The following is a 23,156-nucleotide window of genomic DNA, read 5'->3' as shown; positions in this document are numbered from 1 at the left end:
TGAAGCTATAACAATATATTTTGCTATAGTTGTTCACGAATCTTAGGGTTGACTGGACCCTGTTGGGCAGCACTCATTAGCATCTCCGCCATGGTGGCCGTCCAGTGGTAGCCCAGGGCTACCTGTAGGCTTCCTCACTGTCACATTTGGTGCCTGGCTGAGGCTAGAGCAGCAGGGACTCCTCAGGAAATTCCTGTCACACCCCACATGCTCTTTCCTTTGAGGAAGCTACATTCCTAATACAAGACTAACACTGTCCCCGAGAGAAATGCAGAAGGTATGAGACCTCTACTATGACATGGAAAGGCAGATTGGTCACAAATGCCCATTTCAGCTCAAACGAAAAAGGAGGTAGATGCCATCTTTTAGTAGAAAGGGACTTATCAGAACATGCAAATGTGACTTAGCCACATCAAGCAAATGGAATGTGTAAGTTGCCATCTTGCTCAGTGATGGGGCGTAGCTCGGACACCTGTGATTGCCTGAGATAGGATTAAAAAGGCAGTGGACAGAGTACCCTGTCTTATCAACTGGATGTGGAAGAAGAATCCACTGAAGAAGATACTTAGAATTCCATTTAATTTCCTTATTATTTTGTTTGTATGAATTATCAATATAACAAATGTATACAAACTTTTTTTGTATACAAACTTTTAAACACGATTTTCAAGTAAGAGAGAAAAACTCCAACCTAGAAAATGAATTCCCAAAGATGGTAAATCATGGCCTTTAACCATGCAGAACATGGAGGTGGAAGGTGTAGTGGTGGGGTGGGGGGTTGCACACAAGCGGAGAGATGTTAAGGGTAAGGAGTATAGCTCAGTGGTAAAGCTTGCTTAGCATGCCTAAGACTCCAGGGGTTCCGTCTTCAGCACTGACAAAAACCAAAAAAGATCTGTTAAATGAAAGGGGCTTGAAAATGTAACCATTAGAGCCAGGCTTTGCCAAATCCCAGCTCCCCATTCCTCAGCTGTGTGGCCACCAGCAAGGTCCACGGGCTTCCTTCTGTGGATTGCAGCATGGAGCTAATAAGAGCACCCCTGTCCAGCTGCTACGAGGACAGCTGTGCCTGCAAAGGTTTGCCCTTCCAGCAGCTTCCTTGTCTGTGCCAGATGCAAATGCCAGTGCCCAATATGGACGGTGGGCAGCCAACCAAACACACAGGAGGAGGATGCCCTCTCCATCCTTTGAGATGACATGTGCATGGGAATTCTAGGGAGGAGGCCGCCTTCCTGTGACATCTGGGCACCCATCAGTCTATGGGCTCCGACTGTCCCCCATCCCCCCATACTTATCCTTACTCTGACACTTTTTTTAAATTTGGCTCTACATTTTAAGTATGTCAAGCTAGATTTTAGTTTTAGTGACTCTTACATATTTGGAATTAGTCTCAGGAGTCCATTATGCAAATCCATGCAAATGATATGCAAAGAGGCAGTCACTCCAGATTGTGGGGAGGGGAGTGTGTAGGCCAGTACAAAGGGCCTTGAATGAAAATTTGCATGTGTTAGAGGAGCCCCTGGTTGAAGGCCTTGCACATTCATTGTGACAGTACACATCACATCCTTCATTTGCTAACCTTTTGTGCTAAGGAGAAAGGGTGCAAGCTCTTGTCTCATTTCCATATTCAAGGTGACAGTAAGGTTAAAGGAGGTGGACAGTTCAACCCTTGTAGCTATTTTATGATACAAATGAAATTTTTTATTTTTAAAATAATGGCTGTGATCCAGGCTGTCTCCTTGTTGTGTGACTTTTCCTGGGGAGACATGAACAAACGTCTGGTCACCCCATTCAGGGCACAATAGCAAACCAAAGAAATGATTCCACCCAAACCTAACTCGGTGAACTGATGGCTAGGAATATGGGCAATTCAAAGCCCCACTTTGGCTTAAATGACAGTTCCGGAAAGCTGCATCCCAGATTCCCTGATGCTTTCAGGCAGTTCTAACAGTCTCCTCTCCCCTTGCAAACATTTGTTACTTGCATAAACCTGGGGAAGTGCCACATAAGTTTTCTGAGTTTCATGAGCTCCCAGAGTCTCCCAAATGGCTACACCACACTCCCCAACTAGCCAAGTGCTATTGCACAAACCACACCACTTGGTCAGCTCTCTATACAGTGAAGAGGTTGATTTAGGTGAACTCTAGGGCTCCTCACTATGCTAACCAAAGCCCCATGGCACCAGGAATAAATTTATGCTTGTATAGTAGCAAAGATTGGAGTCTAAATGCGTGAATGGAGAAGAAATTTTACAGGTTACTTAGGGAGGAAGGAAATGTCTGGGGAGTCTGGTACCTGAAAAGCAGTAGCAGTAAGGACAGTCACAGGGTCTGGCTGGGGTGATCTGAGCCCCCGTAGGCTCCTAGTGAGGACATCAGGGGAATTTCTTTCTCTAACCATTTTAAACCCCCGAGCAGCATAAGCCTTGTGTTCTGATGACATTCTGCTGGAGGCTTGGTAGCTCTGCTTCCCACTGTGTGCTTGGCCCTGGGATTAGCTGGTATCTCTCCCCAAACTCTGTGCTGGTGACTCTGAAGCCAAAACAACATAATGTCCTTGGCTCTAGGGCTCTGACCACCAGACACATTCTGTGCTCCAGCTCGGCGGTCCTCAGGGGACTTAATGTTAACTCTAGCTACGGCAGCAGCCACCCAGTGGACATAGTTATGACCTGCCAGAACCCCTGGACCGAAGACCTCCCTAACTCAGCCTTGTGATGCCCAAGGGGTGGGGAGGGTAGGATGAGCACCCAAAAAGCAGGGGTGAGGGTGTCTCCTTAAGGCACATGATGTGAGGTGTTCCTAGTGAGACTGGGGCGCTACCATCAGCTCCCAGCTTCCCTCGGGCCAGGTTTCCCTGTTTCACCAACCTCAGCCCCCTTGACTGACCTTCACATCATCTCCCAATGTAAACCACTTACCCACATGCCCTTTGTCCCTATCTCCCCGATTTCAGAAGTGCTGTAATACAAAAGGCTTGTACCCAGCTGCTGTACCAAGATAGCACTCTCTGAATGACTTAAACCAGATATTTATTTCCCCCAAGCGTCTGAAGGCTGGCGTTTCAAGATCAAAGTAGTACCAGGATTGGGTTCTTGTGGTACCAGGATTGGCCCCTTTCCTTGAATCACTGACAGCCTCCCACTTGCTGCCCTGCCCTCACAAGAGGATCCTTCTGTGACCCTGTTATCACCCTGATGCCCCATCTCTTCTTAGAAGGGTACCAGTCAAACTGTGTTATGGTTCATCCTTTGACCTCTGTTCATTTGAATCTCCCTTTTGAATGTCTCTCCAAATAGGCACATTCTGAGATTCTGGCATTGGAGGCGGGCGGGGGGGGGGGGGGGGGGGTGAGGGGGGAATTGGTCAGCTAACAGTCATGAGACCAACTTGTAGCAGAATGTCCCTCACACATTGAAGGTTGCCACCACCAAGGACCACCCCCATGGTGCCAAGCTCCAAGGTGTGGGTTTGTGGGGCTGGAATAATAACCCTGAACAGATCAGAACAAAGTAGCATATTGCTTCTGCTGTGGGTACAGCTGATGGGCCTCCACCTCCCCCTGCATCACTGGTGGCAGTTAACTAGGAAAAGCATATGCTTTAGAGACAGCCCTGGCTCCACATGCTCCTGAGACTGTGTGACTACACACATGTTCCCTTGTCTCCCCGGGCTTTCATTTCCCACCCTGTCAAGTGGTTGCTAGGACTGACTTGAATGAGCAGAATGCACTGCAAGTGTGTGGGCTGACTTGTGAATGAAAGTGTAGAAAACTGGCTTGCTTAGGGTGTCCATTGGTCCTGGAGACAGTAGGCGCTGTTGCCTCTGTTAAAAACAAGGTTCCCCCAACCTCCCCAGTACTGGCTTAGCTGTGAATATTAGGTCCAAGGGTTATTCCACAAACCACCCCACACTGAATGGTGCTCCAGGCACACTTTCTCCAGGCTCCTCCCTCTCTGCTTCCTCAAGGCTAGCCAAACTCCCATGAATGCCAAGCAGGACCCTGCCTCCTGCTGCTAGCGGCTTTGCTGCCCATCCCAGAATTCGTGCGGGAATCCGCTTGCCCTGCTGGAGCGTGGTGAAGTACAGAAAGCCTCCAAGAGAGTTGTCAGATCTCTGCCTGCTCTCTAGGGTCTAGATAGGGTTGAAACGAAGTCCAAGAATGACCGCGGAATGCACATGAACACGGAGGTGTTGAGAATCACAGAATCGGGCCCTGTTAGAATGTCCCACCACCCATCGGGAACAGAGACCAGCTCTCCCTAACCCGTGTGCTACAACAGCCCAGGATCTCAATGATCCCATGTGTTCTGTCGACGTGCAGGGTTACTGGCACATGGTGCTGTGGTTATGAAACTGTTTATATTCAGGAATGCTTTCAAACTCTGATTTTTATGCTTTTGCTTTTTTTTTCAATAAACTTATAAGGCATACATTATTATGCAACCCTCTTTATTGTTCAGAAGGGCTCCTCCGACTCAAAAAGACCAAGTAGTACCAATGAGGACTTCCCCAAGTTCAGCTACATGAGGAACCATAGGGAAAGCACTTAATGCCAAAACTTCAATAGGCAGTGGTCTTTCCACAGCATTTTCTGTCCCAGACTCTACTGTGGTGTTAGGAAAGCTAGATTTGATTGCCCTTCTCTGGACCAGTGCCTTCTTCTGCCCATCACGCTCCTATTTCACCAGGACATCTCTGCTTACTTCAGGGTCATCTGTGGGTCTGGGGGGGGGGGCTGCCCTGTTTGTACTCTGGGGTAAGCAAGTCTGAATGAGCAGGGGTCTGACATTGGCACTTTGTTCTTGTTCAAGAAAAGGTCTAGGAGGAGTTGGTCAGCTCGCCCACCCAAGCCTTCCCCAGTTGGCTGTGAGCGGCTCCTGGGTCAGGCTGGCCATGACTCCTCCCCAGCTGCAGTGACAAGTCTCCCAGGCTCCCATTCCAAGACAATGCACTGAGGGAGGGGGCTGGTGGCATTCTGGGGAATTAGGCAAAGGGTGGGATTGGCTGGTCTGATTGCCTCGGGGTCACCCGGTGCTGCCATCTTCCATGATAGGTAGCACCCTCCTCCCTCTGTACAGACTTTCCCCAGCTGCACGTACAGTTCTTGTGTCTCAGTGCGAGGGTGGCCTAAAGAATGCCCCAGAGATCCTTCCTGCTTCCCCAGAGATGTCTCCAAGTCTTCAGTGAGGATGACCTGGCTGTGCCCAACACCTTTGTTCCTCACCTCTGTCCTCTCTCTCCCCCACAGGCTTTCTCCTGACCTTGGCACTGACCAAAGCTCTGGTACTCGCCGTCCAGGAACCATCTCCCAGGGAATCTCTGCAGACCCTTCCCTCAGGCAGCCCCCCAGGCACCATGGTGACAGCATCTCACAGCACTACCAGACTTTCCTCCATGGTGACACTGAACCCCAAACCTGATGGACCCACCTCACAGGCTGCAGCTACTATGGAAACAACAATCTCTCATCCAGAAGGGTATCCTCCTACAGACACCATGTCCACTGTTATGGTGACAGCTGCCATCCCCCATCCTGAAAGCCCTCTGCCCACAGGTTCCCCTCCAGCTGCCATGGCAACCACATCCTCCCACTCTGAGGGCCACCCCCCAGGGGATGCTGCCCCTGCCATCCTGCCAACAAAGCCAGCAGGAGCCACCAGCCGCCCCACGATGCCCCCACGGGCCACCACTCGTAGACCCCCCAGACCCCCAGGCTCTTCCAGGAAGGGGGCTGGTGGTTCATCTCGCCCTCTCCTACCTGTACCCGGTAGCCACTCAGCAAGGAAGGAAGGCCAGAGGGGACGAAATCAGAGCTCAACACACCTGGGGCAGAAGCGTCCTCTGGGGAAAATCTTCCAGATCTACAAGGGTAACTTTACAGGGTCTGTGGAGCCGGACCCCTCAGCTCTTACCCCCAGGACCCCACTCTGGGGCTACTCCTCTTCGCCACAGCCCCAGACAGTGTCTCCAGCCACAGCACCCAAAAGCACCTCATGGGTGCCCCCCACAACCTCCCTGGTACCTGCAAAGGACAAGCCAGGCCTTATCAGAGCCAACCAGGGGAGTGGCCCCACATTGACCAGCCCAGCAGGGGAGCCGGATGCCACAGCAGCCTCAGGCACCCCTGCCAGTACACAGCCTGCCCCAGTGCCTTCTCAGCGCCCTCACGGTGACGTGCAGGACAGCCCTAGCCACAGTGACTCTTGGCTTGCTGTCACCCCTGACACTGACAGACCCCCGTCTGCCAGCTCTGGGGTTTCCACGGTTGCCACGGGGCCCACCCAGGCTGCCTTTGAGGCCAGTGTCTCAGTCCCTTCCCAGGGCATCCCTCAGGGAGCATCGGCAACCCCTCAGGCCCCAACCTGGCCCTCTGGGGTCTCAGAAAGCACTGTTTCTCCAGCCGAGGAGAAGACTGAGGCCTCCCCCACCACAACCGACAGGGGGCCCAGACCTCTGTCCACAGTGCTGTCCACGGCCACGGGAAACTTCCTCAACCGCCTGGTCCCTGCTGGGACCTGGAAGCCGGGAACAGTGGGCAACATCTCCCATGTGGCTGAGGGGGACAAGCCCCAGCACAGAACCACCATCTGCTTGAGCAAGATGGATATTGCCTGGGTCATTCTGGCTATCAGTGTGCCCATCTCTTCCTGCTGTAAGTACCCTCCTCTCTTTGCTCTTTCTCCTGTCAACATCCCCATCCCCCAGACTCTTGCCCTGGAGTTAGGTAGCCCCACTGAGTGAGCTACAGAAAGCCCTTGCCACGGCGGTGGTGGCGCATGCCTTTAATCCCAGCATGCGAGAGGGAGAGGCAGGCGTATCTTTGTGAGTTCGAGGCCAGCCTGGTCTCCAAAGCGAGTTCCAGGAAAGGTGCAAAGCTACACAGAGAAACCCTGTCTCGAAAAAAACCAAAAAGAAAAAAAAAGAAAGCCCTAGATCCCAGCAAAGGAGACAGCAAGGGGAGAATCATGGCCCACCCATCCCTGTCCCTGGTCCAGGGTATAACTCAAATGTCCATGGATCATAAAGCCACAATTCCCAGAGCTGGCCAGCCACACGTGTTGCAGAAACACCAAACTAGCAAAGAGACTTGGCTTGCCTGGGATCCAGGTGGCAGGGAGTGGGTGGCAGGGCTGCAGCCCTTTCTTGAAACATCTGTCCTTCCTGCCTAGGATGATTACTACCCTGCCTCAAGGGACCAGGCACCATGGGTGACGAGTGGCCCTGGGGAGTTAACAGGCTATGGATGGAAAAGTCATAGCCACCCTCTCCTGCTTCTCCATCTTGTCTTCTCTCCCCTCCCCTGAGGAAGAAGAGATAAAGCTTCCGTGTGCTGGGAAGTCCCATCAGCCTTGGCCAAAGCCCAGTTCTTAATGAACCGGCTCAATTAAGGCCTCAGAGTTACGTGGATTCTAGCTCATCTCCATCCCTACACAACCCAGCCTGCTTTACCCTTCATAGTAATGCGAGCTCCATGCACTGTGGACTGCGTAATTCTCTACTCCATGGCAACCCACACCCCTCTGCAGCATCCTGTCCCTCTGAGAGTGAGGAGTTAGGAGACATTCAAGAACCCACAAAGGCCTCTGAGAACCTGAATGAGAACCTTATGGCTTCCCAGGTCATACTCTGTCTCCAGAGGATCTTCACTCGACTCGACCCTACCCTACCTCAAATGGTTACCATTAAAGATGTCACCCCATGCTCCTCACTCCCTGGACAGCCTGTTCTGGCCTTTCATGTTCAGGCTCTCTTGAGAACCTCGTTTGCCTTGCCATTTTCACCCTGCAGTCCCTAAGTGGTGTCCACCTCAGTCCCAGAGACACTGGAATGGCTCTCAAGGAGCAAAATTCTTGACCAATGCTCCTCCTCATCCATGACCCTCAGGGTCTCCTTCATAGAACTGTATTGCCCAAACCTGCTATATCTGCCACCTCTGAATGATCACCTCTTTATCCCTGGTCCCTCACAAGTGCAACATCCCATCTATACCAGGCATACCAGGGAAGTCAGTAGGGAACACTTTAGCCACATTAACAGAGCCTGTGCTGGCCATCAATCCTGTTGGTTCAACAGGCTTAGGATCACCCAATGGGCTAACCTTGGTCTTAAATGAAGCCCCAAGGCTTCCCACAGAGAGGCTGTGAAGCCAGGATGCCACCTTCCCCTGGTGTCACAGGTCAGCACAGACAGCCCCTGACATGGCCAGCCTTCCACTCATCACCACAAACACTGCTTCTCCCAGCTTTACTGACAGACCTTGTGTCAGGGCTGGGAGGCCACGTCTGCTCCAGGACCCAGTTCAGGGAATGTGTAAAGTTGGTGATGCCTCATGCTCAGTGAGAGCAGCCTTATTGTCTGTGGTGGGAGCATACGTAATTTTTCAGGTGTTATTGCTTGCTTCTAAAAGAGGGATGAGATGGAGAAAATGTAGCACTATCGATAAGCACATTATTAATGTGAGAACTGCTTTATATAATCTTTCAAGTTTGTTGGATGCTCTAGTTTACAGTTGGAGTTCTAGGTATGTCTTATTCTATCCCTACGCTATCTAGAGAAAATAAGCAAGAATACACAGCACCGAGGTGTCAGGAAACTTCGGTCATCACCCACACTCTACTGTTGAGTTAGTAAACTGATGTCAATCAAGGCAGGAACAGAGACGCAGCCCCAAACTGCCCCTCAAGGACAATTCAGAGCTCCAAGAGCAGCCTTCAGATTCAGGGGGCCGCGAGGGGAGACACACTTTCTAAAGATCTGGTTTGGTTCATGCTGGACATTTATAGCCCCATGGGGACCACAGAGCCCACTTTCTTGGTGTTTCTGCGTTTATACAAGTGGCTCCTCACTTCGGCCCTGGGCCCTGGCTGCCTCTACATAAGCTGTGTCCTTGGTCACAGCCATAGCATTTATGAGCCATCTCTGACCACAATCAGGGAATATCTGTCCAGTCTCAGAACTCTAGGCGCTGTTCACAGAAATTTTCATCTGTTTGGGATGTTTCCATAGTCCTGCCCTATCTAATGATCAGACAAGCTGAGCTCTTTGAGGCCTGATGGCCCATGTTCCAACCTTCCCTACGGTCTGTGTACCCCAACGCTACTCTACAGACGTCACAGTGGACTCCAGCCCTTCCCAGACTGTCAGGTATTCTAGGCAGTCTGGCTGATAGCAAAGTGCGAGTATAGAATTTATCACCTCTAGCGGAAGGGGCTAGGAGAGAAGCCAGGTTGTTCAGAGCAATAGGGACTCAACCCCAGCTACGCTTTCTCCACCCTGTGCTTGTTCGTCATAGGGCGATTCCCCTAGTTCTAATGAAAGTGAGGGATGAGAACAGCGAATTCTGAGCCTGTACAGGGATGGAAGGTCAGCAGCCCACCCACCTTCCACATCACAAGCCCTCTCAGTGGCTGGAAGGGCATCAGTGTGCAAGAGCTGAGGAGTGCTTTTGTCTCCCGAGCCCTGCCAGACACTCTCCACCAACTCTGCTTCAGATGTGCTGAGAACTGAAATTGATTGGCTCCAGGCCACTGTGAGCTAGGGCCAGGAGCCCTGTGGGTGCTGAACTGGTCTCTGCTGCCACCATCAGGATGCACAGAACCTGCCGCCTCCTGTTAGCAGCCTCTGGCCTGCCGTTGGTCACTGCTCACCAGGTTTTCACAGAACCGTTTGGAGGCGCTGCTGAGCTCCCTGGCCTCACACTGGGGGTGTTTTCTCCCAGCCATGCCCCCCACCCCAGAGAAGCTGGAGCTTTGGGGAGGATTAGAAAAGGAAGCCAGGGACATGCTGGTGTGCTGTACCACCAATCCAAGTTCAGCCTGACAGGGCAGAGGAGAACCGATACCCGGCCTTGACCATGCACCTTGCCCCAGAGCAGGGGAACCGCTACCCGGCCTTGACCATGCACCTTGCCCCAGAGCAGGGTTTCTTCTAGACTCTGGACCAATATTCTAAGGGATGACATGTTATAGGGCTCATGATTCTTAGCTGTGCTCATCGTTCAGTGAATGTTAGCTATGAATACACACACACACACACACACATGTGCATTGTCTGTGTGTGTGAGGGAGAGAGATGCAATTTTACTCACAGGACCCAACTAGCTTTGTAATTGCCATTTAAGAAAACTTAGGTTAGATTGATTCTTACCATGAAGCAGAAAAGACAGACCCAAAGGAAGTGTGGCTAGACACCCAGTCTGCTTGTGATTATGGACCAATGAGAGGAGAAGGTACAGAGCAAGGCAGGGTTGTCCATGGATTGCCACCTTGCCCATAACCCTGGCAGGCTAAAATAGCTATCTCTGGGCTTCAAGGTAGTGTCCCCTGCTAGACTGCTAAACACCTAAGTGCCACACACCAGGATGAGGAGCCAGACACTTAGCCCCTTAGTTTCCTGAGGCTTGTAGCCTTATATCCAGGGCACAGGTGCCGAAACACATTCCAGTCCCCATCTGCTGCCACTTGAATCCTTTATGGAGTGTCGTCCAGTACTAAAAATGGCTTGTGGAATCAAACACACCTGCCCACACACCCAGCTCTTACCTCTCGACTGTGGGCTTAACCAGTGTTCCTACACTTTCTCTTCTTTTGGATGAGAGGGGTGTCTGCTGCGTTAGTTCAGGTCCCTTTAAGAGGGGGGAACCAAGATGGAATTGGGCATGCAAGGCAGCTATAAGACACCCAGGAAGAGCTAGAGGAAGCAAGGCAAGTCATACACGGAAATGCAGCCCTCGTGCCATGGAAAAAGATGGGGAATGATGAGGATGGAATATCTGAGCGTGTTTCTCCTGGGCCAGTGGGAGTCCTTGAGCTGTAGAGGAGTCCTAAGGGACTGAGCGTGCTCTGCTACCCCTGCCATAGTCAGTCATGGTGCAGGCCTCTGGGAACGGGCACAGGGATGGTGGTGAATCTGGAGGGGCAGGGGGTGTGGGCAGCGCCTTTCCACACTTGTGCTACCTCCAAGACCCCTAAAAATCAGGGAGCATGCTCTTGAGGTCTTACGTCAGGGCTGCTGTGGGGAAGGTGCTCAAGAACCGACAGTGAGGAGGGGTGGCTGGTTCATCCCCTGAGGATTCACAGTGCACGTTCCAACAGGCCTGGCAGCTGGCAGTTCAGCGGATGACTGAAAAGGTTGGGCCTTTGGGGGGACCTGTGGGCTTTGATGACCATTTCTCATCACCCACAAGGTCCTGTCATGTGATCACAGTACCTGGGGCTCCAACTTCATACCGGTGACCCTTCTTCCTGTCACACAGCTGATAGGTCCCAGAAGGTTCCTGGGGAAGCCAAGAGAGCTTGCTTCACTCCTGGGGCTGTTCTAGAGCTGCAGGACAGAGGAGCCCCACTCATTCCCTGTAGTCTCAACAGCTGCTGCCTTTGGAGACATGACGCGGTTGCTTCCTTGGCTAGATGGATACGTGGCTCACACCTTGTGTTCACTGTCTGGCTTACAAAGGGCTTCTAACGCCATACTGTGTGTTCCCTCTGGTGTGCAGAGTGGCAGGAGACAATAAGCATCTTGAAGTTACCAAAGCCCAGGTCCAAGGTAGTGAAATCAGCCAGGTGATCTTGATCAATGTTCATTTCAGTGGCCTTCCATTACCACCTCCCTACATGGGAAGAGTAACCATGCCTTTCTCACACTGTGACTGTGTGGGTTGAAGAGGCCTGTCGACTACATAGTGCTGAGTGCACATTAGACTCCGTAAGGCCCAGCTGTACCTTTCTCTCTTAGATGAAAGGTCAGACCACTGAAATAAAAGTTCTAAACACAGAGCATTAGCCTTAAGACCCTCACAATCACGGAGCCCATGTTTCTACATCTCTCAAATAGAAGGTATGTGAGAAACACTAGGAAGTTCCCAAGATAAATAAATAGAAGCCACCAGCCCTTCTACAGACAGGATCACTGCACTCTGCGTAGACCCAGGCTTCAGAGGCAGTGACAGTGTGGCATCTGAGACACAGCAATGGGCATGCTCGGCCAGCTCGGCAGCAGGGCCTGGGGATGCTCATCTCTCTGGATTCCTACTCCCTTCTTCTCAGACTAAGAATAGCAGCTGAGAAAAGTCACCAGATGCTGGGCGGAATTCTCCTGCGTGCAGGATTGCATGTGAGCTGCACAGAGGCCGAGAGGTCAAATGCTGGACTCGGGTTTGCAAGCATTGTGTTAACGACAGGGTTCTAACCCCCACATGCCTTTCACCACAGGACCAGACAGTCTCCAAGACCTTCTCTGTCACCTTGATCTTGCTTGCTTGCCTGTGACTACTCACGGGGTCTCCAGGGCATGAATGGCCCACTTCCTCAGAGATGTGCCTTTTGAGGACATTCCCCTCCCCCACCTTGTTTACAGCCTGTGGCAATGAAGTGTGTGATGTGATGTGATGTCAGACAGCGTCGCAGAAGGGCAAGAGAAAAGTGGCTGTTTATCCCTGACAACTCCCGCTTCCCCCTGGGCTCCAGCTTCAGCAGAGCTGAGAAAACCTGTGTCTTCACTTCCTAAGCATTTCTACTTCTCTGGGGATTTGGCTTTACTAGCTTGAAGTGGCTTGGCCATTTCCTCCTTGATGTTTCAGAGGCAGAGACTGGTGGCTATGAGGAATAAAGGTAACAGGAAGGGAGAGAAGGGACCATGGTGTCTCCCAGCAGAGTGAAGAGGTGGTTTCCACGTTGGGCTTTGCAGCCAACCTCTGCCCCTTCCTTCTTTCAAGCAGTGGAGAAAGGGCTTTGGAAGGATTCAAGGGAAAGACAGAGCTACAAAATTTGAACAGTCTGATGCCATCCAGTCTCTGCAATCCCCTCGAGTCCATTTAGAAGCCCCCTCCATGTGTCAGGGACTTTTCAATGGCACTTTAGAGGCCTGATTAGCAAGTGGCTAGTCTTCCTGTCCAAAGCAGATGAGGCAAAATGCAAATGTAGGCTGCCTGGTGACTTTGTTTAGAGATGGTCTCCAGGGGGGCCAGTGGTGGGGAGGAAAGTGACAGAATGTTCCAGAGAACCCCCAGGGCTGGAGCCTGGGCTCTGAGGACTCCGCTCCTAAATGTGCCAGCTTCTGCAGCTGCCCTGCTGCCTGACAGTGAACTCACCCTGTATTGCTCAAACCCTTTGAGTGTTTCCGAGGGAGCTGGCCCTCTGCTGCCCCCTGGTGCTGGCCTCGGAACACAGCAGCCTGGGCCTCCATTCCCAGGCACTGAGATGATTGGCACCTTCAGGATGTCAGTCAGGTACATACAGTCCCCACCCATCCCTTCACTGTGGAAGGTTCTGGTGCTGGTGAACCTAGGCAAAGCCCTTGCTTGACACATACTAAAAGCACAGCTCTGCAGCAATCACAAATATCCCCCAAATGCATGCAACCTCCCTTCCCCAAGCCCTGGGGTACACCTCTCAACACTGCCCTGGCCTCCCCTCCTACCTCACCGTATACTCTGTGGCATACTAATCTTTCTTTCCTCACACACACCTGGGCTGTCCACACTTTGGTCTTTTCTTTGCACATGCCGGTCCCCAAATCATGGAACATACTGCCCTTTCTGCCTGAGCCCAGCTCCTCCCTATGATGCCAGTCCCCTTGCTATGAGGCTACCCCATGACTAAAGCAGCCTCTCTCACTTGGCCATTTTGTCTTTACTAGATAGCCATCCCTATTGAAATCTCCCGATTCATTTTATTACCTATGTATCATCTGACCTCTTCTGCGAGCACCCAGTAGGATTGATACTTAGATTGATACTTAGGAAAACACTGGTGACTTTTTTTTTTTTTTTTTTGAGACAGGGTTTCTCTGTGTAGCTTTGTGCCTTTCCTGGAACTCACTCTGTAGACTAGACCAGGCTAACCTCGAACTCACAGAGATCCGCCTGCCTCTGCCTCCCAAGTGCTGGGATTAAAGGCATGCACCACCACCGCCCGGCAACAGTGGTGACTATTAACAGTTTCTAGCACACAGTAGGTACTCAATATAAAGGTAGTGGTTGAAAAACCAAGTGAAGGCTAGCACAGTTATTGGAATGCTTGCCTTACATGCACAAAGCCCTGGTTTCAGTCCCCGGCATTGCAAAAGCCAGGCATGGGGCACAGACCTGTGATCCCAGCACTCAGAAGGTAGATCCAGGAGGATCAGAAATTCAAGGCCGTCCTCGGTTACATAGTGAACTCAAGGCCAGCCTTCGGTACGTGAGGCTGTCTTTTAAAGACTGGATGGGGTAAGTGGCTGGGTACAGTTCCACCTCCTCTGCACCCCACTGGGACTTAGGCGTTTGTCCCCCGTCCCCCCCCCCCAAGTCTGCTTCTCTGACTGGCACTCTCTCCACAGCCGTCCTGTTGACAGTGTGCTGTATGAGGAGGAGGAAGAAGACGGCCAACCCTGAGAACAACCTGAGCTACTGGAACAATGCCATCACCATGGACTACTTCAACAGGCACGCTGTGGAGCTCCCAAGGGAGATCCAGTCCCTGGAGACCTCAGAGGTAACAGCCCCACACCTCCATGGCCGGCCACTCTCCACACAGAGAGCTGCAGAGTACCTGCTCAGCCCTGAGGGCCTGCTCCTCCACAGTGCCCTGTGGGCCAGGAGCTTCTCCCCCTGCCCCAGCCCTACTGAACTCGGGGTCTGAGCCCTGGGGTACTTTCTGAACACTAGGTTTGGGAAAGCTGTTCTATCTGGGAATAAGTAACGAATGTTTATTGAGGACTTGTTTTGTGGAAAACAGTGTCTGGGAACTATGAAGATGAAAGCATGCTCTCAGGGGACTTCCAATTTTGAACTGTGGCTGGGAGATGAAGCTTGGTGTCGTTCAAATGCAAACCAAATGAAAAATAGTAATAGATGAAACATATGGGAACCTGGGGAGGAAGCCCTCCTGAGAGGCGGGAGGATTTCTGGGCTTCACTAGGTGTGCCCAAAAAGGAAGACAGAAGCCTTGGAGATGGTCCAGGAGAGAGATGAGGGGCAGCTGAGCTGAGTTATTGTGACAGTGTACCTTGCCTTCCCTGCACCTCCATTCCCTGGGCATCTGGGTGAGCTTTGGTAACAGTAGCTGCTCAGTAAAAGCTAATAACCAAAGGGCAGGTAGCAATACAAGCTTCGTTGAAGGTTTTCGTTTGGGTGAGAAGCCAGCACACATTTTTCTTCTAGTGAGTGGAAAACCTGAGAAAGGTTTGAATCTGGGCAGTGAAGCCTAAATATCTTAGATTTTCTCTGTAAATGGGAAAGTGACCACTGAAGAGAAGAACCCAGAAACATGCTGTAGAAAAGTTCCACCTGGAGAACACCGTGGTGTTCTTCTTGTAGAACCAAAAGGGATGGGGGCTACAGTCTACGGTCTGTGCCAGTCCAGGAGGCTCCCAGGAGAAGGGCCACCTGGCTGCAGTCTCCAGAATAAAAGGCACCACAAAAGCCACAGCAGGAAGTATGCCAGGTTTGGCTTCAGACTGTACCCTTGCTCTCCCACCCCTACCCCGACAGTCTACTCCCTTGGTTCTGCTGTATTTGTAAAAGGACTATAATCTATTCCAACTCACAAAACCTGTGCTGTGTGAAGCCAAAATGTAAGTAGTTTGGATCCAGGATGGAAACCGCTGGGACATGCGTGCCCTATAGAGCACCCACAGGATGGTCACATTCTCCTACATGCTGCATCCTCAGACATGTACCTACCATCCAGCCCCTCCCACATGCCTTGCCTAAGAAAGTGTCTCTGTGCCTGGCTACCCTATGCTGTGGTGATGGAATGGCAGATCATAGTGCCCAAGGGAGCTTGGATACTTTTCTGTTTTTCCTCCTTTTCCTCCCTCCATCCCTTTCTTCTCCCTTCCCTTACCCCTCTATCGTCCTGGTTGTTTCCTAAATACCTTTCTCTTTTCATGCAGTGCCCCATACATTTCCACCCCCCATCCAGGTTCACTCGCCTTTCAACCTCCAAACCCCTCACAGCTCAGCCCAAGAGCACAGAAAATGACTTCTGTCTCTTCTCCATAATTAGGAGAGCCAGGCTTCCATGCACCCTCCTAGCAGGACTTGGCCAGATCAGCCCTTGAGAGACATGCCTATCTCCTGAAAAGACGTTTTATCAACAACGTAGTTCCCTCTTCTCCGGACCATCCATAAAGCAGCCAGCCCTTCTTCCTCGGGAATTGCCTTTTGTCCGTTTTGTTTAAAGATAAACTTCAGAGAATGAATTGTGGCTTCATAAATGAAGCCACTTCTGAGAAGTCTAGCCCGGGCCAGCATACACAGGCTTGTTGCTGCGTTTTGAGTCCACTTGCCTTGAAACGGCCTGGAAGTTCTGAGACTTTGGTGGTTTGGCATTTCCTCAGGCGTTGGCTGGTGTGTCTTTTCCCTGATCTGGGACCTGCCATTAGTAGCCTGCAAGTGCTTGTAGTCACTGGATGGAAACCCTGTCAGAGCCTTGAGATTCCCTTCCGAGCAGCATGGAGTGCCTGTTTAAAGGCCTTTCCGCCCTGGGGCTGACAGGTTGAGGTTGGGGGTGGGGAGGGGGGTTCTTTCCTTGTTTTCACCCACCTCATAGCTTACTGCTGCAGAGAGATCCCATCTGTCCATGTGGGTTCTTGTGTTGCTTCATGACAGGGGGCAGTGATTCTCACCAGGATGCAGGGGTGGGGGAAGGGGCTTAGGAGGAGGATGAACTGGGCTGTGAAGACTGGTGGGCCTGTGAGACTCTGAAGGGTAGTTATGGGATGGGTGGTGCTGATTGGTGTATTTGGAAAGGAAGAGCTGCGAATTTGCCTGAGGAAGAGGCAAGAAGTGGAGTCCGGAGTCCAAGGACATCAACCTTTGCTCACTAAGGCAGTAAGGGGTGGGTGGGTGTCGCGGTGGGTGTGGTGTGTGAGAGTAGTGTGGTGTGTGTGTGTGGTATGTGTGTTTGAGTGTGTGTGTGTGTGTGTGTGTGTGTGTTTTACATAGTGAGCCTTGAACTTGCACAAGGAAAGCAAGAACCCTTTTTCAGAACTTAAGTCTGGATGCAGGCTCTGCACCTTGGCTCTGGCCTAGATAAGAACATAAAGCCAGCCATCCTGAAATGAAAGTGCACATATTGGGCGATTTCTTGTTGCTGTGGCCAGATTGCCTGACAGAAACACTTAAAGGAGAAGTTGTTGTGCTCATGGTTCCAGAGGGTTCGGTTCGTCATGGGCAGTCACCGTGGAAGAGCGCAGTTCACAAAGTGGCCAAATGGCCAGTGCCACAGGGCAGAGAAATACTGACGCTCACGTGGCTTCCCCCTTTTACTCCCCACTTTTATTCTGTTTGGGGCAAACCATGGAATTCTGCCACTGCCTTCAGGGGGGTCTCTTCCCCCTTGATTAGTCCTCTCTGAAATCATCCATCCCAGACACTCCCAGAGGTGATTATAAATCCAGCTAATCTGACCAGAAATAACCATCAGTGTATGTGCGTGCACGCATGTGCGTGCATATGTATTTAGTTCCTTATTGGTGTGCTTAGTTGCTTGCTTTGTTGAGGCAGTCTCCCACTATGTAGCCCAGGCTGGCCTTGAACTTGCCATCCTCTGGAGTGCTGGGGTTGTGTGTGCCACCACACCCAGCTATACCTGTGCATTGCTTGAAGAGCAGCCAGCCCTCATTCCATCCCCAGCTCACACCATCTTCCTCCCTCTCCCCCCAGGACCAGCTCTCAGAGCCCCGCTCCCCAGCCAATGGCGACTATCGAGACACTGGGATGGTCCTCGTGAACCCCTTCTGCCAGGAAACACTGTTCGTGGGAAACGATCAAGTTTCGGAGATCTAGATGCAGCAGCCTCCGAGTTGCCATTCCCTATTTTTTGTCTCTAAATTATAAATATACAAATATATATATTATAAATATAACCTTTGTGTAACCCTGACTTAATAACATTTTCAGCTTTTTTTCTTAAGAATTGTCAACATCTTTTTTACAAGTGTGGTTTAAAAAAAAATTTACAGAATGACCCATGGCTTTATAAAATAAAGGTATTTCTAAGCAAAGCAGTTGCACTGATTGCTTCTCTTGACTGTTCTGGGCATGTAGGGGTCTCAGGAGCCCTGGGCAGGTGAGGAAAGTCTCCCATGGAAGCTGAATGTGATGATGGCCAAGTGAGTGGTCCTTTGTCTGTTCTTGGAGCTATGGTTGACTCAATATGTCTACATTTCCTGTCTCCTTGTATGTATACTTGTAGAGGGGACTGGTGCACCAAGGCAGAAGACAAGCAAGGGTTCAAAACAGAAGGGCACTTGCCATCCTGAAGTCTCACTGTGCCATCACTGAATGTCAACTTTAATGGACCTATGGACATCAAGGCATCGTGGGGTTCCAGCCCCCTTATATCACCCCACAGGATGCCCCCACCATGCTAGAAGAAACAGGACTGCCTTTGTCTGGCAGAAAAGTGCTCCCTAGAAACCCTTCTCGGCATCCCTTTCCAACGCCCCCACCTGCCCTAGACCCCATGCCTCTCTTCCTGGGAGGACAGATGCTGCTTTCGGCCTCGGGCCTATGCCACACTTGTTCTTCCCGGTTCAAGGGTCAAGTGTTTATTTAGATTCTGTATCACTCTCTCTGGAGGCAATGATGTTGTGCCCCCTGAGAAACAGGTTTATCTAGAAAGCCTTGTGGTGTAGAACTATTTTTTTTTAACCTTCCCTAGTAAATCTTTAAAGAAGAAGATTGCCAAATGAATCACTCAAGAGAAGTGCCATTCTGTCTACAGGCAGAAGCGCTGCAGACCTGCCCATGAACTTGCCATCAGCTTTCACTTCCCCCTGCCTTCCCTCTCCTATTCCCGGGTCCAGGTCCAGCTGCAGTCCCAGCCCACACTGAACCCAGTGTGGCCAATTGGGAGCAGACTCTCAGAGACCCGAGATGGGCTTCTGGAGGAATCATGTTCTCTGTTCCTCTCCTAACCCACCGTGGCTAGGAATTTAACTTCAAACCCCCTCCCCTTTAAAAGAAAATAGTTTGATAGTATATTTTGAATATAGATGTTCTTATTGTCAGATTGGGACTTGAATCTGACTGTTGATTCCAATGTCTGTGTCGTTGCTGTGGTCTTCTTACCACGACTTCCTTCCCTCCTCCATTCTCCTTTCAGAAAGAAGGGTGGCCTTCAAAAGTAACATGTGTTTCTCAATGTTGTGTGGACCTTCTTAACATGAGTCTGCTTGTCTCTTTTCAAAGACTTCAACCCACAAAAGCAGCAGGTTAAATGTCGTGCCGAGACTCGCTCTCTAACACGTTGCTGTCTGACCTTAACCTTATCATAATATTTCTGTTAGCTATTGCATTGAATATGCCGATGTGTGTGCGTATGTATAGAGAAAACTTGTTTGTAAAGTAAAATTTATATATAATATATGTCATCAAAGATACATATGTTATATATACATTTGTGGATGTATGACTTATTTTTCCGTATCCACAGAATTCAGCTACCATGTATATATAAATAAACTTATTTTATTACCCAGAGGATCAAGTTGCTAATACATTTTGCATTCTTTTTATTTAATAACCCTTAAGTCTCCCCTTTAATGGTACCCATAACCATCTCATGTGTACTTTATCTAATTGAACATTGGATTTTACAAGTGTGATGAGGTAACAAGGTCGAGTTATCATTTAGTAAAACTGTTCTTTTAGAACAAGAGGGTGGGTTTTCCAAGGGAGAGTCGGCTCTCTTCAGATCTTTGAAAGACTGGTGTCCACTGAGCTGCCTCCCCTTGCCTGTCCCCATCTCCAGGGGACGGGGCAGATTTGAAATAAATGCCTCTGAGTCTGAGTGTGTCCAAAACCACTGATCATTTCCATTCCCTGGGCAGTAACAGTGCCTAGACCACATGACACCTTTACAGTCAGTAGCTTGAACCCTTCATTAGCCTTGAATAACACATCCTGGAACTGACGGAAATGGAGCTCCCTGGGGCCCAGCAGTACCACCTGTATTAGAAGGTTGTTACCAGCGCACCATGGGAGCCGCAGAGATGGCATTCATAGGAAGAGTGCCATACCTATGTAAGCTAAGGCCTGTAAGCTACTGCCCTTTCCTTGATTCCATTGGCTCCTTAATCTGTTAAGCAAATAACCAACACTGATATTTAATGAAGTATCTCCTGGGAGGTGGGGAGATACCTTAGGAAAGTGCCTTCTATCATGAAGATCCAGGTTTGATCCCCAGAACCCATGTAAAATATCTGGGTGTTGTGACACATGCTTCTAACCCCAGCACGGAGGAGGCAGAGCCCAGGCAGATCCCTGGGGCTCACTGGCCAGCAAGGATAGCCTGATTGGTAGGTTCCAGGCCAATAAGAGACCCTGTCTGAGACAGTAAGGTGGATAGGCCCCATGGATGCCCCTAAAGTTGATCTCTGGCCTCCACGTGTACACACGAAAGTAGCCAAGTACCTCCTACATTGTCCTAAGTAAACAAAGAATGGGAAAGGTTGCAGTTTTCATAAACAGAAAATAAAAGTACACATAGTGCTGTAGCAGATGAGTAGGACCTGTGTGCCCTGGCAATGGCAGACGCTAGTGACAACCTATGTAAGTCCCTGGAACAGAGAGGCTTTCTTAGCTCTGCTAAGTTCCGGACATGGGGTCTCGGGGTCTTTTGTCATAAAGGGAAGTAACGGTATCTATAATACTTCTGGAATTGAACAATGTGCACCCTAACAGCAGTACTTGTCCACACTATACTTTCCTACCTTCAAGTTGGAGTGAAAAGTCAGTGAGCTAGACAGTGGAATTGTGCTCAGAATTGGGGTGCACTTGGTACCTACCAGAAGTTAACTCCTGTTCCCTTCTCCTGCCTAGGGTCCATCCTCACATTACAGGATCAAGGAGTATGTCCATCTCTAGATCTGGGGTGCCTAGTTTCAGTACACTAAAACCTCAGTACATGCCCAGGCTGGAGAGAACATTCTAACCCCCAAGAAGTGATTGGGATATGACAGTTGACAGTGTGACTTAGAGTATGCCACAGGCAAGGATTAAAACCTGGGGTGCCCAGCAAACCCTAACTTGTGGCACCCACGGGTGCTTTCCAGAAAATGCTTCCTTGTTTTCACTTCTTGGTCTTATTAGAGGGGGAGACAGAGGTGGGAAAGAGAACAGAGTCTAACAAACAGCCGCCCAGCAGTTCAGGTCCTAAACTGGCTCCAGAGTGTCTGATGTGTCCAAGTTAGTAATCAGGAAGATGTACAGCAGGTCTAGAGGAGGAGAAACATGGCCGAGGGCCAGCAGCTGACAAGCATTGTGTCAGAGGGCAGATGTGAGGAGGAGGAGGAGGAGGGGAGAGAAAAGCTCGAAGGGGGCTGGAACGGCTGCCAGACCTGAGGGGAGAGGATAGCAGCAGGCCTGCTGTGCTTCCCCTGGCTCTCTGGGGCTGCCTTCCTCCATGGCTGGCTCACATCCGTGTGTGTCCTCCGATCCTGTGTGGATGTGCACTCACATGCACACACACGCCCCTACCTCAGCACATGAAGGTATGCAGAAAGCCCCACGATCGGTCCTGAGGCCGCTACACTGAGTCCCAGCTTGTGATGTGAGATCTGGATGAGGTGCTCAGTACACTTCTCCTCTAAGGTCCTCAAGCCTGTTTCCTCACCAGTGAAACAAAACTGCTTGTTGCCTGCCTGCCCTTCACTATGGCAGTGACATACAAACCCAAGGACTGGTGATATAGAGTCCATAGAGTATTCACCTAGTATGTGTGAGACCCTGGATTCTATCGCAGGGATTAGAGGCAGAAGATCAGACGTTCAAGGCCATTCTGGCTACCTAGGAATTTTGAGGCTAGTCTCAGTTAGAGACCCTGTCTAAAAAGAAATAGGCAAATCTAGATGACCCATTCCCACAGTCTGCAGTGGTCCAGCGCCCTCCCCCCAGCAGAAAAGTCTGGATGGTTGGGCACATGACCCAGCATCAGAGAATGCCTGTGTGCCTCTCACAGGCTGGTGGGGAGGTCCTCTTCCAGCTCAGTGAATGACAGAAGCTCATGGAAGGCCATAGACAAAGAACATGGGGGCAGGGGAGCTTCCAGAGAGGCCCGTGACCAGGCCATGAGGATGCTGGGGCTAGCAACCAAAAGCCACTGGACCCTGTAACCCTGCCAGGCACCACAGAGGCAGAGAGAATGATGAGCGAGAGGAGAGTGGCAGTGGACTTGCCCGCTGGAGCCAACTCCAACATGCCCCTACAGAGGCACAGGGTGTCCCTCAGGGGGACACGATCTCCATCCTCCCTGGAGAGCCCCCCAGGATCCAGGACCAGTGCTGTGGGTAGCCTCATCCGTGCGCCTGGAGTCTATGTAGGAGTAGCACCCAGTGGGTGCGTAGGTGGCCTTGGTGCCCGAGTGACGCGCCGGGCCCTGGGCATCAGCAGTGTCTTCCTGCAGGGCCTACGGAGTTCAGGCCTTGCCACTGTGCCTGCTCCCGGCCCAGAAAGGGATCACGCTGCTGTGGAAGACCTGGGGGGCTGCCTAGTGGAATACATGGCCAAGGTGCACGCTCTGGAACAAGTCAGCCAGGAGCTGGAAACACAACTGCGGGCTCACCTGGAGAGCAAGGCCACGCGCTCTGGAGGCTGGGATGCCCTCCGAGCCTCCTGGGCCAGCAGCTACCAGCAGGTAAGTCCTCCAGCTCTGTCTCTAAAGGCTTGATAGAGCCCTGAGAGGGGATGTGGAAGGTTACAGGAAAAGTGGTGAGTAATCTGAGGCTGGGAAAGCTGACCTCTTTCATCTCCAAACTGCTGGGGATCTGATGGTGACATTAGCTGCCATTCACTGAGGTTGACTAAGGGCCAGGACCCCCTAGGCATAGTGCATCCATCACCCCCAAAACATCCCAACAGTGCTCTGCGACCAAACTATCATTGCATACACTTTTCAAATAAGAAAACTGTGTACATGGCCCAACTTCACAAGCTAGTAGAGCAGCAGTTTTTTTTTTTTCAACCTGTGGGGCATAACCCCTTTGGGGGTCTCACATCAGATATCCTGCATTATTAGCTATTTACATTATTATTCATAACAGTAGCAAAATTACAGTTAGGAAGTAGCAATGAAATAATTTTATGGTTGGGGGTCACCACAACATGAGAAACTGTATCAAAGGGTCACAGCATTAGGAAGGTTGAGAACCACTGTAATAGAAATATGC

At 50.8% G+C, this 23,156-nt stretch overlaps 2 protein-coding genes across 17 annotated transcripts in view; both read left to right on the top strand.

The window, feature by feature from the left end:
• The window catches only part of Tmem108 (transmembrane protein 108), a 277,796-nt gene extending 258,326 nt beyond the window's left edge, over positions 1 to 19,470 (top strand). For all 16 annotated transcript variants that reach the window (XM_052718720.1, XM_052718640.1, XM_052718712.1 and 13 more), the window contains 3 exons: positions 5,251 to 6,654; positions 14,319 to 14,473; positions 17,650 to 19,470. In XM_052718720.1, the coding sequence (XP_052574680.1) occupies positions 5,251 to 6,654; positions 14,319 to 14,473; positions 17,650 to 17,772 (1,682 nt within the window). In that variant the 3' untranslated portion in view covers positions 17,773 to 19,470. The remainder of the gene's footprint in view (positions 1 to 5,250; positions 6,655 to 14,318; positions 14,474 to 17,649) is intronic.
• A 2,638-nt stretch (positions 19,471 to 22,108) lies between these two features.
• Positions 22,109 to 22,657, top strand: LOC128105440 (phakinin-like). Its single transcript, XM_052730604.1, has one exon. The coding sequence runs from the start codon at positions 22,133 to 22,135 to the stop codon at positions 22,655 to 22,657; it is 525 nt and encodes a 174-aa protein (XP_052586564.1). The 5' UTR covers positions 22,109 to 22,132.
• Positions 22,658 to 23,156: the final 499 nt, after the last annotated feature.

Source organism: Peromyscus californicus, unplaced genomic scaffold, assembly GCF_007827085.1.
Source record: "Peromyscus californicus insignis strain IS unplaced genomic scaffold, ASM782708v3 Scaffold_11__1_contigs__length_118956290, whole genome shotgun sequence".
NCBI classification, from domain to species: Eukaryota; Metazoa; Chordata; class Mammalia; order Rodentia; family Cricetidae; genus Peromyscus; species Peromyscus californicus.
This window is presented reverse-complemented; position numbering and strand designations above follow the sequence as displayed.